Source organism: Bufo bufo, chromosome 2 (genome assembly GCF_905171765.1).
Source record: "Bufo bufo chromosome 2, aBufBuf1.1, whole genome shotgun sequence".
NCBI classification, from domain to species: Eukaryota; Metazoa; Chordata; class Amphibia; order Anura; family Bufonidae; genus Bufo; species Bufo bufo.
Window position 1 is genome coordinate 648,030,961 of NC_053390.1, and position 13,904 is coordinate 648,044,864.

The 13,904-nt window shown below is 43.9% G+C and overlaps 1 protein-coding gene across 2 annotated transcripts in view; it reads left to right on the forward strand.

Annotated features, from left to right (window-relative positions):
* ARHGAP10 (Rho GTPase activating protein 10) overlaps positions 1-13,904 on the forward strand; it is a 351,925-nt gene that overhangs the window by 118,813 nt on the left and 219,208 nt on the right. For both annotated transcript variants that reach the window (XM_040418526.1, XM_040418527.1), the window contains exons 12-13: positions 2,805-2,847; positions 4,581-4,646. In XM_040418526.1, the coding sequence (XP_040274460.1) occupies positions 2,805-2,847; positions 4,581-4,646 (109 nt within the window). The remainder of the gene's footprint in view (positions 1-2,804; positions 2,848-4,580; positions 4,647-13,904) is intronic.

Sequence of the window (13,904 nt, forward strand, 5' to 3'; positions counted from 1 at the left end):
AGCTCTAAGGCTAAGCTTTGTGGCATTCCGTGTCAAGGGGAATTCTTATTTGGCCCGGTCCTCGACTATCTTCTTGAGAAGGCCTTTGATTAAAAGAGGGGTTTTCCTTCCATCAGTCAGCCACCTAAAAAATCTTTCCGCCCCAAGTTTAACAGGGAAGTTTTCAGGGGAAGAGAAAGATCTAGACAATATACAGGAGCGGCAAAAAAGTGAAAGGGGTTTCTTTTTTTCCGGTGCAGAGGCCCCAAAAAAGCAGCCCCAATGACGCCAGGCCTCCAGTGGGTGGTCGTCTGTCTCACTTTTCAAGTTAGTGGCAAAAAAATCGACAAAAGCCCATGGGTAAATGCTATTATAAAAGAGGGCTTAAAATTTTATTTTCTGGGGGTTCCGGAAGAAAGTTTTTTGTTGACAGCAATAATTTGCAATGTTCAAATGGGCAAATGCACAAAAATATACTTCTACAAAGGAATGTAGTTGTGGTGACTTATAAATGAGAATGAAGTGTGATAAAGGTACATAAAAGACAGATCATGTAACAGTGATGAGACTGGAATACCATTGAGAAAAGCAGGCCAAAATAACCCCTACAATTTCTGAATCGGGAACCTCCAAATAAGTTTGAACTCCGACCCAGAGTTCTGCAGCTCGTAGTTAGAATGACATAAAATCCTTGTTGTGTCCAGTGATTGGCTGAGCATTCATTTCCTGTGTGTTGAGAGGGGCCAGGAAGTAGAAACCAGCATCAACGCCAGAAGCGTTAGAACAAGTAGCAGCGTTAAATCAGTGAGGGAAGTATAACTAGTTTTGGGTTTGTTTATGCCATTCTGACTCTTTAAAAATACTGGCCAGAAACCCTTTATAAGTGTAGGTCTGTCGTGTCTGATAACACCCAGTTAGACCTTTATTTTAGACTACTGGCAATTCAATCATAAACTTCTGGTAGAAATAATAGAGGAGTGGCACAACATAGCGTAATAAGAATAATTGCTCCAAAATTATTGTTACATGGGGGAATGCAAGTACTGTAGTTACTAGAGCGGACATGTCAGGAGAGGTGGCAGGTCCTATTTAATGGAGTTTTCCTGAGAATTTTTATCTGATGACCTGTCCTTTTGGATAGGTCATCTGTATTTGATCGGTGAGCGTCTGACACCCAGGACCCCTGCTAGTCAACAGTTTAAGAAGGCTTCGGTGCTCGGAGTAGCGCCGCTACCTTCTCACTGCTCACTAAGCACCAGTGATGGCCAGTTCGCATTGTTCGCCCGTGAACACATGCGGGCTGCCATCTTTTCTCACAAGTCCGGCGAGGCACAGGTAAGCCCTTACCTGTGCCTGTGCGCGAGCCGGTCTGAAATCAAATGCGGTCACCGGGAGCAGGCAGTTCCGAGAACAGCCGCCGGGGGCCTTCATCGGGCTGTTCTCGGAACTGCCTGCTCCCGCTGACCACATTTGTTTCAGACCGGCTCGCGGCATAGGCACAGGTAAGGGCTTACCTGTGCCTCGCCGGACTTGTGAGAAAAAATGGCAGCCCGCATGTGTTCGCGAGCGAACAATGCGAACTGGCCATCACTGCTAAGCACAGTGCAGTTACACAGTTACATTGTATAGCGGCTGTGCTTAGTATCGCAGCTCAGCCCCATTCACATCAATGGGGCTGAGCTGCGCCTAGGCTATGTGACCAATTATGGGCCCTTTCACACTTGCGTTCTTTTCTTCCGGCATAGAATCCTGATCAGTTTTATCCTAATGCATTCTGAATGGAGAGAAATCCGTTCAGGATGCATCAGGATGTCTTCAGTTCCGGACCGGAACGTTTTTTTGGCCGGAGAAAATACCGCAGCATGCTGCGCTTTTTGCTCCGGCCAAAAATCCTGAACACTTGTCGCAAGGCCGGATCCGGAATTAATGCCCATTGAAAGGCATTAATCCGGATCCGGCCTTAAGCTAAACGTTGTTTCGGCGCATTGCCGGATCCCACATTTAGATTTTTCTGAATGGTTACCATGGCTGCCAGGACGCTAAAGTCCTGGTTGCCATGGTAAAGTGTAGTGGGGAGCAGTATACTTACCGTCCGTGCGGCTCCCCGGGCGCTCCAGAGTGACGTCAGGGCGCCCCACTCGCATGGACACGTCATCCATGCGGATGGGGCGCTCTGACGTCATTCTGGAGCTCCCCGGGAGCCGCACGGACTGTAAGTATACTGCTCCCACTACTACTATGGCAACCAGGACTTTAATAGCGTCCTGGCTGCCAAAGTAACACTGAATGCATTTTGAAGACGGATCCGTCTTCAAATGCTTTCAGTTCACTTGCGTTTTTCCGGATCCGGCGTGTAATTCCGGCAAATGGAGTACACGCCGGATCCGGACAACGCAAGTGTGAAAGAGCCCTAACGCAACATCACATGGCCTAGGCAAAACTAGGAGAAGGCTGTAGCGTTACTGTGAGTACTGGGGCCTTCTCAAACCGCTGATATGGGGGGGTGGACCCTCATCGATCAGATACTGATGACCTATCCTGAGGATATGTCATCAGTTAAAATATCTCAGAAAATCCCTTTAAATGTAATGTATATTGAAACATTTGTGAGAACTGTGTGTGTATTAATTGATGTTGGTCAGAATATACGTGGTTCAGTTTTTCATGCTTATTAAGTTGGTATGCCACATCTTGATAACTATTGAGGCTCTTGGATAAATGTATATATTGTACATATTTGAAGCCTCTGTGTCTCTTATTTTAACAATGCAAACATTTAGCTTTACCTGCAGAATTTGTTAAACTGATTATATACTTAATTGCAGAGATTTCTGAGCCTTAGCAGAGCTACAACGAGATCAGAGACAGGTGAGTATAACCTGATATGTTTTACAGTGGAAATATTTTAGATTCTATTGCATATTGCTTTTCTACCCTGTATTTCTCTCTTTTAGGCCTCATGCACACGACCATATCCGTTTTTACGGACTGCAAATTGTGAATTTGCAAAACACGTATACAGGCCATGTGCATCCTACATTTTCTCTTCCACAGGTCTCGCAGTATTTTTCAAATGCCTATTCTTGTCCGCAAAAAGGATAAGAATAGGACATGTTATATTTTTTTGCTGGACCTTGGAACCGACATATGGATGCGGACAGCACATGGCATTTTTTGCGAATCTGATGCGGACCGAAACTACGGTTGTGTGCATGAGGCCTTAAATGTATTCCTGAACGCAGGTGAACAAATCTTGGGCACTGTGTTAGCTCAAAGCACCTCACAACCTGCAAACATACATTTCACAAAATAATGATAATTAGGTGCAAATTAACCAGACTGCAGAGTTACATTTACACCAGTGGCCTAAGTAGTCTCCAAAGCTTGCAATTGTGTCATCATATTTTCAGTTACACTTTAAACTTCCAACGTCACAACTTAAAGGGGTTGTTCGAGTTCAGAGCTGAACCCGGACATACCCATATTTTCACCCAGAGAGCCCCATTAAGATGAGCATTTCATGCTCAATGCTCTCCCTTGCCCTGCGCTGGATCGCACAGGGCAAGGGCTTGTTTGTTTACCTAGGCACACTGCTAGGCAGGGGCTTCTGCCCAGCAGTGTGTTCGGTGATGTCACCGGCTGTGATGGGCCTGCTCAAGCGCTACCCTAGCTGTTTTACAGGCTAGGGCAGTGCTAAAGCAGTGCCGATGATGTCACCAGGCTCACTGCTGGGTGGAAGCCTCCGCCTGGCAGCCCTAAGGAGAGCCCGGTATGTCACCGGATCTCTTGAAAATGCCTTTGCTCCAGTGCTCATCTTAGTAAGGCTGCCTGGGTGAAAATGGGGATATATAAATGTACCTAAATGCCCAGAATGTAAAGAAGACTATACACATAAGAGAAAAGTCATGAGAACTAACGGAGTAGGAGTATACCTCCCATGACCTATGCTCAGGATAATTCATCAATATCCGATCAGTGGGGGTCCAACTCCTGGCATCCTCGCCAATCAGCTGTTTGAAGGGACCACGGTGCTCATGCTCTTCATTGTTTACCTGCAGGTTGTCTACATTTTAGTGGCGGTAAAGTGTAAGCTTCCTCTCCCATTGAAGTGAACGGAACGAACAGCTGCAATTACACTGCCCCACCATTACAATGCAGATGGGTTGCAAGTAAACATTGAAGACACAGCACTCTTCAAACAGCTGATCGGTGTGGATGCCAGGAGTCAAGCCCCCTCTGATCTGATATTGATGTCCTATCCTAAGGATAGGTTATCACTATCGTGAAACCGGACAACCCCTTTAAACATGCCCTGTCCTTTGCCCGCTACTGAAATAAACATACACTAAGCATGCATGTTTCTATGGGAGTTGGAAAAAATAGCTGTCATCTGAACAAATTTTATTTCAGTTGTATGGGCACTTTGAGTACCAGATCTGTGTACACAACATTTATATAATCTGTTTAAGAAGCACCTACTTCCTCAATAGAAATGCATAAGACATGGAGCTAGTAAGTGCAAGAATAAATAGTAATAATAATGTTGAGAATAATGTTTTTTCTTATCAAGCCTAGAACTAAATTGCTGTGTTTCTGTCTAGGTGCTCAGCTAGACCAACATGGATTTGCTGTTGTAAAAAATTGCATCAATGCTGTTGAGTCAAGGGGTAATGTATTTTATCAAGGGAACTTCTGAACAATCCGTCTCTAGGATATCATCCTATTGTGCTTTCCCTCTGGCAGATAATGATTTCATCCAAAGACACTGCCCTCTTTTATATTTGTTCTGTTTTTTTTTTCTTTTCACATTTTTCACAGCCGATTTACAGCCGGTATGCAGTAACAATGAAATCTAGTCGAACCACGCGGTTCTATGGAACAATATTTGGAGATTAATAGAGAAATGCATGGCTTTGAAACACTGTGCATGAGCCATAAAACAAACTTAAAGGGGTTCTGCAGTTTTTTTAAACTGATGATCTATTCAACTTTATCTCTATTCTCAGAACAGTGATAAAGTTGAATACTGTAGTGAGGGCAGCAGTAATTTGTTCTGCACTGTGGTATTTGATTCTGCTGGGGTCTCATTTTGTTCTGCACTGCGGTATATCTAGGTCCCTAGATATTTGTGTTGCCCTGTTTTCCGCCACAGTGGACATGCCTTCAACATGGGGCCTCTTTTAGTTTTTTTTAAGTTTTTTTTTGATGGCCACTTTAAGCTTCCAGTCTGCCCTGATCAGCTGCTAGCAGGAGCTGCATCCACCGGAAGTACCACAGGCTATGGAGCCAGAAGCGGACAGCTCCATGCACTGTGTAGTGGCCATGATGGGTTACTGCAGCTCAGCCACCGTCCACTAGAACAGTGTAGTCGTGATAGGTCAACAGTATCAAAGCCCTAAAAAAAAACCTCTTTAATACAGGGCTCCAGATGGCGACCAAAATGGTCGCCAATGCGACTTAGAATTTACAAATGGCGACAAGACTTTTTAGTCTTGTCGCCATTTGCGACTAGACCCGCCGCCGCAGCTCTGCTCAATACAGCGGCTGGCACAGGAGATGATCGTTCTCAGCAGCGCAGGAGGAGTCTCTCCCTCCCCCCTGTGCTGCTGCTGCCGCCGCCGCCGCTGCCAGTAAGAAAAGACGGGAGGAGGAGGGGAGGGGCTGTGGCCACTGCGCCACCAATGAAGAAAACTGACCTGTAATACAAATACAGGAGGCGGGTGCCGGAATCAAATAGCTGACACCCGACCTTTGTGACAGGGAGCTGCGATCAGCTGCAGTTGAGTTAACCCTTCAGGTGCGGTACCTGAGGGGTTAATTGTAGCTGATCGCAGCTCCCTGTCACAAAGGTCGGGTGCCGGCTATTTGATTCCGGCACCCGCCTCCTGTATTTGTATAAGAAACGTTGGTGGTACAGTGCGCCCCCCCCCCCCCCCCCCAGTATAATAAACGTTGGTGGCACAGTGGGCAGTGCCAATGAGGGTTAAAAAATAAGAAAATAATTAACTTACCTCCTCCAGTTGATCGCGTAGCTGCCGGTCTCCTGTTCTTACTTCTTTCTTCAGGACCTGTGGTGACGTCACTGAGCTCATCACATGGCCCATTACCATGGTGATGGATCATGTGATGAGCTCAGTGACGTCACCACAGGTCCTGAAGAAAGAAGTAAGAACAGGAGACCGGCAGCTACGCGATCAACTGGAGGAGGTGAGTTAATTATTTTATTTTTTTTTAACCCTCATTGGCACTGCCCACTGCGCCACCAATGTTTATTATATTGAGGGGGGGCGCACTGCGCCACCAATGTTTATTATATTGGGGTGATGGGGGGGCGCACTGCGCCACCAATGTTCATTATATTGAGGGGGGGCGCACTGCGCCACCAATGTTTATTATATTGAGGGGGGGCGCACTGCGCCACCAATGTTATATTGAGGGGGGGCGCACTGCGCCACCAATGTTTATTATATTGGGGTGATGGGGGGGCGCACTGCGCCACCAATGTTTATTATATTGGGGTGATGGGGGGGGGGGGGCGCACTGCGCCACCAATGTTTATTATACTGGAGTGTTGGGGGGGCGCAATGCGCCACCAATGTTTATTATACTGGGGTAATGGGGGGGCGCACTACTATGCCTTCTGTATTCAGAATGCTATTATTTCCCCTTATAACCATGTTGTTATAAGGGAAAATAATACAGTGAATAGACTTTCATCCCAGCAACCATGCGTGAAAATCGCACCGCATCCGCACTTGCTTGCGATTTTCACGCAGCCCCATTAACTTCTATGGGGCCTGGGTTGCGTGAAAAACGCACAACAGAGCATGCTGAGATTTTCACGCAACGCACAAGTGATGTGTGAAAATCACCGTTCATGTGCACAGCCCCGTAGAAGTGAATGGGTCCGGATTTAGTGCGGGTGCATTCCGGTATTTTGAATGCCGGATCCGGCACTAATACATTCCTATGGGGAAAAATGCTGGATCCGGCATTCAGGCAAGTCTTCAGTTTTTTTCGCCGAAGATAAAACCGTAGCATGCTGTGGTTTTATCTTTTGCCTGATCAGTCAAAATGACTGAACTGAAGACATCCTGATGCATCCTGAACGGATTACTCTCCATTCAGAATGCATGGGGATAAAACTGATCAGTTCTTTTCTGGTATAGAGCCCCTGTGACGGAACTCTATCCCGGAAAAGAAAAACGCTAGCGTGAAAGTACTTTAAAATATTAAGTTTAAATCCCCCCTTTCCCAATTTTACATATAAAATATATAAACAATAAATAAATAAACATATTACATAGCGCTGTCCAAATTATAAAAAAATATCTCCTATGCGGTGAGCATTCGCCATTTTTTAGTCACCTTGTCACCCCAAAAAATAGCATAGGACTGTTCTATTATGGGCCGAATGTTTCATAAAATGCGAAATTCACGCAGCTTTTTTTGGTGTTTTTATTTTTATTTTTTTTCGCGGTATTGAGTATCGCAATACTTTTTTATGGTGACGAAAGCGAATCAAAATTTTGGTTTCAAAACAACCCTACGCCGATCTGATCGGCGTAGCGTTGTCACGATACCAAAATTTTGATTCCGTTTCGATTTGGCGACTAAAAATTTGATTTGGCTCCTAAATTTTTCAGTTCAGGAGCCAATGGCTACTAGGTATTTATTTTAGTCTGGAGCACTGTAATAATCGACCCAAATGTCAGTAAGATTGCAGTTTGCTAACATTGCTACTCATCTAAGGCTACTTTCACACTGGCGTTTTGGTTTTCCGTTTGTGAGATCCGTTCAGGGCTCTCACAAGCGGTCCAAAACGGATCAGTTTTGCCCTAATACATTCTGAATGGAAAAGGATCCGCTTAGAATGCATCAGTTTGCTTGCAGCGTTTTGGTATCTGTCACAATAGAAAACAGATCCGTCCTCCATTGATTTTCAGTGGTGTTCAAGATGGATCCGTCTTGGCTATGTTAAAGATAATAACAACAGATCTGTTCTGAACGGATGCATGCGGTTGTATTATCTGAACGGATTCATCTGTGCAGATCCATGATGGATCCGCACCAAACGCGAGTGTGAAAGTAGCCTAATTTTCTCAAACTAAGTACATAGTAATAATTAAGTCTGTTAGTAACAAAAATGAGGAATTTTCACAGAAATAAAATGTGGTCTCCCTTGTGGTATTAACTCTGGCTTCTACAAATCTTATCTTGGCTGCCTTGTATCTCTGCTCTGTTAGAACAGTGATATGCTTCCTATTTAGTCTGTTAGAATCACTTATCCACTTCTCATATGTTTTCACATATTCATAATATCGGTAGTTTAGTTTGCAGCTCTCCCTACTTTAAGGCTGTATTAGACCACCAGATTCTGCAGGAGATTGTCAGGAAGGAAGCATTCCTTCCTGACAATCGTCTGCCCGCTAGTGGTGGAGATCACTGCTATTACAACAGCAATCTCCTCCACAGCATGCGGAGGAGCAATCACTATGCCATTGCTGCCATCCTAGTTATTTGCCGGCAGCAGATCGTGAATAGATTATCTGGCAGAGAAAGTTAATACAAGCCATTTACTAATATATTGTTATTATCCATATTGCTTCCTTTGCTGGCTAGATTCATTTTTCCATCACATTATACACTGCTCGTTTCCATGGTTACTGACCACCCTGCAATCCATCAGTGGTGGTCGTGCTTGCACAATATAGGAAAAAACACAAGCCTATATGCACTCCCATGGTCCCAGCCACCAGTGAGGCTGACACTTTTTCCTATAGTGTGCAAGCACGACCACCACTGATGGATTGCAGGGTGGTCTGTAACCATGGAAACGAGCAGTGTATAATGTGATAGAAAAATGAATCCAGCAAGCAAAGGAAGCAATATGGATAATAACAATACATTAGTAAGTGGCTTGTATTAACTTTTTTTTTTTTATAATTGAGTGGAAGGTTTTCTGGATATACAAAACCAGATTCCAAAAAAGTTGGGACACTAAACAAATTGTGAATAAAAACTGAATGCAATGATGTGGAGATGGCAAATGTCAATATTTTATTTGTAATAGAACGTAGATGACAGATCAAACGTTTAATCCGAGTAAATGTATCATTTTAAAGGAAAAATACGTTGATTCCAATTTTCACGGTGTCAACAAATCCCAAAAAAGTTGGGACAAGTAGCAATAAGAGGCTGGAAAAAGTAAATTTGAGCATAACGAAGAGCTGGAAAACCAATTAACACTAATTAAGTCAATTGGCAACATGATTGGGTATAAAAAGAGCTTCTCAGAGTGGCAGTGTCTCTCAGAAGCCAAGATGGGTAGAGGATCACCAATTCCCACAATGTTGCGCAGAAAGATAGTGGAGCAATATCAGAAAGGTGTTACCCAGCGAAAAATTGCAAAGACTTTGCATCTATCATCATCAACTGTGCATAACATTATCCGAAGATTCAGAGAATCTGGAACAATCTCTATGCGTAAGGGTCAAGGCCGTAAAACCATACTGGATGCCCGTGATCTCCGGGGCCTTAAACGACACTGCACCACAAACAGGAATGCTACTGTAAAGGAAATCACAGAATGGGCTCAGGAATACTTCCAGAAACCATTGTCAGTGAACACAATCCACCGTGCCATCCGCCGTTGCCAGCTGAAACTCTACAGTGCAAAGAAGAAGCCATTCCTAAGCAAGATCCACAAGCACAGGCGTTTTCACTGGGCCAGGGATCATTTAAAATGGAGTGTGGCAAAATGGAAGACTGTTCTGTGGTCAGACGAGTCACGATTCGAAGTTCTTTTTGGAAATCTGGGACGCCATGTCATCCGGACCAAAGAGGACAAGGACAACCCAAGTTGTTATCATCTCTTTCAGGGAAGACCCTGCATTTTTCAACAAGATAATGCCAGACCACATTCTGCATCAATCACAACATCATGGCTGCGTAGGAGAAGGATCCGGGTACTGAAATGGCCAGTCTGCAGTCCAGATCTTTCACCTAAAGAGAACATTTGGCGCATCATAAAGAGGAAGGTGCAACAAAGAAGGCCCAAGATGATTGAACAGTTAGAGGCCTGTATTAGACAAGAATGGGAGAGCATTCCTATTTCTAAACTTGAGAAACTGGTCTCCTCGGTCCCCAGACGTCTGTTGAGTGTTGTAAGAAGAAGGGGAGATGCCACACAGTGGTGAAAATGGCCTTGTCTCAACTTTTTGGGGATTTGTTGACACCATGAAATTCTGATTCAAGATATTTTTCCCTTAAAATGGTACATTTTCTCAGTTTAAACTTTTGTTCCGTGATTTATGTTCTATTCTGAATAAAATATTAGAAGTTGGCACCTCCACATCATTGCATTCAGTTTTTATTCACGATTTGTATAGTGTCCCAATTTTTGGAGTTTAAAACAGCAAACAGCCTTGCTTGACTTCCTCAGGAAGGGAATGGGGATGAGTGACTCAATTAGACCATCACACCTTACACTGATAAGTGCCATGCACTTATGTGGAAATCTTTATCTAGGCCTATCATGAAACATAACTTTTAATTCGATATAAAGATAAAACACACCACTGTGATGCAATATTCTGAAAAAGTAAGGGGTCCAAGCCTGATACCCCAGCACTGGTAGATAAAGAAAAATCCTGGTCCACCTAGAGATAGGTGCGACCAGTCTTACCAGACCAATACGTATGGTGGGACCAGTAGAGGTTGCAAGGAAGGCAAATCCGGAGGACATCAGATGTAGGTCCACTGGATAGCCAAGGTGGTCAACGGGGTCTTTATAGATGAAGGAGCTCTGTGCCCTAATATACCCTATTCAAGGGGAAGGGGGCTAGTTTTGTTCTACCTATCTATACAGAGCACCCGCCCCGACAGGGACGACCCCGTCCGGATACCTGTCCCTACTCGGGCCTGATCCCTAAATCTTAAGGTAATCGTGACCAGCTAATTGCGCTCCTGATGACGTCCCGACGTGGCACGTTTCTATCTGTGTCGACTCTTCAGGGGAATTCGTACAAAAGGGAAAAAGGACGCCGCAGGTATACAGCCTGCAGCGGCAAATGGGTTAAAGATGAATGCCCCCCAGGTGGGAGGATGCATGCGTCCGAAGAATATGATAATCCTACGCTAATAGGTCAGAAGGATGTGATAATCCTAAATTGTGCGGGTCTCCTATGGTTGGGGGAGAAACTACCAGCAACAATAATGCACCTGGCCAGTGGATTTTAAAGGATACTTGCGCGCACTTCTCTATTTGGACCGCCTCCCCACGAACGGCGTCTGCTTTTGAATTGCTTGTATATTGGAGTGCTTTATTGAGCCTATACAGTCGTGGCCAAAAGTTTTGAGAATGACACAAATATTAGTTTTCACAAAGTTTGCTGCTAAACTGCTTTTAGATCTTTGTTTCAGTTCTTTCTGTGATGTAGTGAAATATAATTACACGCACTTCATACGTTTCAAAGGCTTTTATCGACAATTACATGACATTTATGCAAAGTCAGTATTTGCAGTGTTGGCCCTTCTTTTTCAGGACCTCTGCAATTCGACTGGGCATGCTCTCAATCAACTTCTGGGCCAATTCCTGACTGATAGCAACCCATTCTTTCATAATCACTTCTTGGAGTTTGTCAGAATTAGTGGGTTTTTGTTTGTCCACCCGCCTCTTGAGGATTGACCACAAGTTCCTAAATGGGATTAAGATCTGGGGAGTTTCCAGGCCATGGATCCAAAATGTCAACGTTTTGGTCCCCGAGGCACTTAGTTATCACTTTTGCCTTATGGCACGGTGCTCCATCATGCTGGAAAATGCATTGTTCTTAACCAAACTGTTGTTGGATTGTTGGAGGGTGTTTTGGTACCATTCTTTATTCATGGCTGTGTTTTTGGGCAAAATTGTGAGTGAGCCCACTTCCTTGGATGAGAAGCAACCCCACACATGAATGGTCTCAGGATGCTTTACTGTTGGCATGACACAGGACTGATGGTAGCGCTCACCTTTTCTTCTCCGGACAAGCCTTTTTCCAGATGCCCCAAACAATCGGAAAGGGGCTTCATCAGAGAATATGCCCCAGTCCTCAGCAGTCCATTCACCATACTTTCTGCAGAAGATCAATCTGTCCCTGATGTTTTTTTTGGAGAGAAGTGGCTTCTTTGCTGCCTTCTTGACACCAGGCCATCTTCCAAAAGTCTTCGTCTCACTGTGCGTGCAGATGCGCTCACACCTGCCTGCTGCCATTCCTGAGCAAGCTCTGCACTGGCGGCACTCCGATCCCACAGCTGAATCCTCTTTAGGAGACGATGCTGGCGCTTGCTGGACTTTCTTGGACGCCCTGAAGCCTTCTTAACAAGAATTGAACCTCTTTCCTTGAAATTCTTGATGATCCTATAAATTGTTGATTGAGGTGCAATCTTAGTAGCCACAATATCCTTGCCTGTGAAGCCATTTTTATGCAACGCAATGATGGCTGCTCGCGTTTCTTTGCAGGTCACCATGGTTAACAATGGAAGAACAATGATTTCAAGCATCACCCTCCTTTTAACATGTCAAGTCTGCCATTTTAACCCAATCGGCCTGACATAATGATCTCCAGCCTTGTGCTCGTCAACATTCTCACCTGAGTTAACAAGACGATTACTGAAATGATCTCAGCAGGTCCTTTAATGACAGCAATGAAATGCAGTGGAAAGGTATTTTTGGGATTAAGTAAATTTTCATGGCAAAGAAGGACTATGCAATTCATCTGATCACTCTTCATAACATTCTGGAGTATATGCAAATTGCTATTATAAAAACTTAAGCAGCAACTTTTCCAATTTCCAATATTTATGTAATTCTCAAAACTTTTGGCCACGACTGTACACATTTAGAGCTCTATTTGTTGATACTATTTCTAGGCCTATCTTGAGAACACTACCTACCTTATTTCCATGTGAAATTTTACTTATTCCATTCTTTATAAATTAGCGGAAATGTTTTAAATTCTGTTTTTGCTTTCTCATTATTGGGGATTGAGTGCAGATTGATAGGGAAAACATTTATTTATTTATTATTTTTTTTTATTTTTAGCACAAGGCTGCACCATAACAAAAAGTGAAAAAACTGAAAGGGACTGAAGACTTTCTGAATGCACTGTATCTTATAATCTTTTTTCCACTGGTGATTGTTAAAGGGAACCTGTCACCGGGATTTTGGGTATAGAGCTGAGGATATGGGTTGCTAGATGGCCGCTAGCACATCCGCAATACCCAGTCCCCATAGCTCTGTGTGCTTTTATTCGGTAAAAAAAAACGATTTGATACATATGCAAATTAACATAAAAGAGTCATATCTTACTTGTGTGACCAGAGAAGAGTCATATTTTCAAGCTATGACTCATCTCAGGTTAATTTGCATATGTATAAAATCGGTTTTTATACACAATAAAAGCACACAGAGCTATGGGGACTGGGTATTGCGGATGTGCTAGCGGCCATCTAGCAACCCATGTCCTCAGCTCTATACCCCAAATCCAGGTGACAGATTCCCTTTAATTATAGATAATCATTTTAGCCTTGTTGTGCCCTCCATATACAAACTTGCTGGTGGGCTTGTGGTGAGCTTATACAGAGCAGTGTAATAGGCAGAGCTTCAGTATAAAGCTTGGGTGACAGTAAGCTGGATACACACATGCAATTTTTGATGCAGTTTGAGGTGCAGTTATTTTTAGCATTTTTTGAGCCAAACCCAGATATGGATCCGACAGCAAAAAGAAATCCTTCCTTTTATATTTCCTATGCTTTTTGAATCCACTCCTGGCTTTGGCTCAAAAACTGCTTCAAAAATTGGAAGTGGGATGTTAACCTAATGTTTGAGCCTCTTGACATCATCAGAATAAGACTGGACATGGATTTCAGACTCTTTTACAACACAG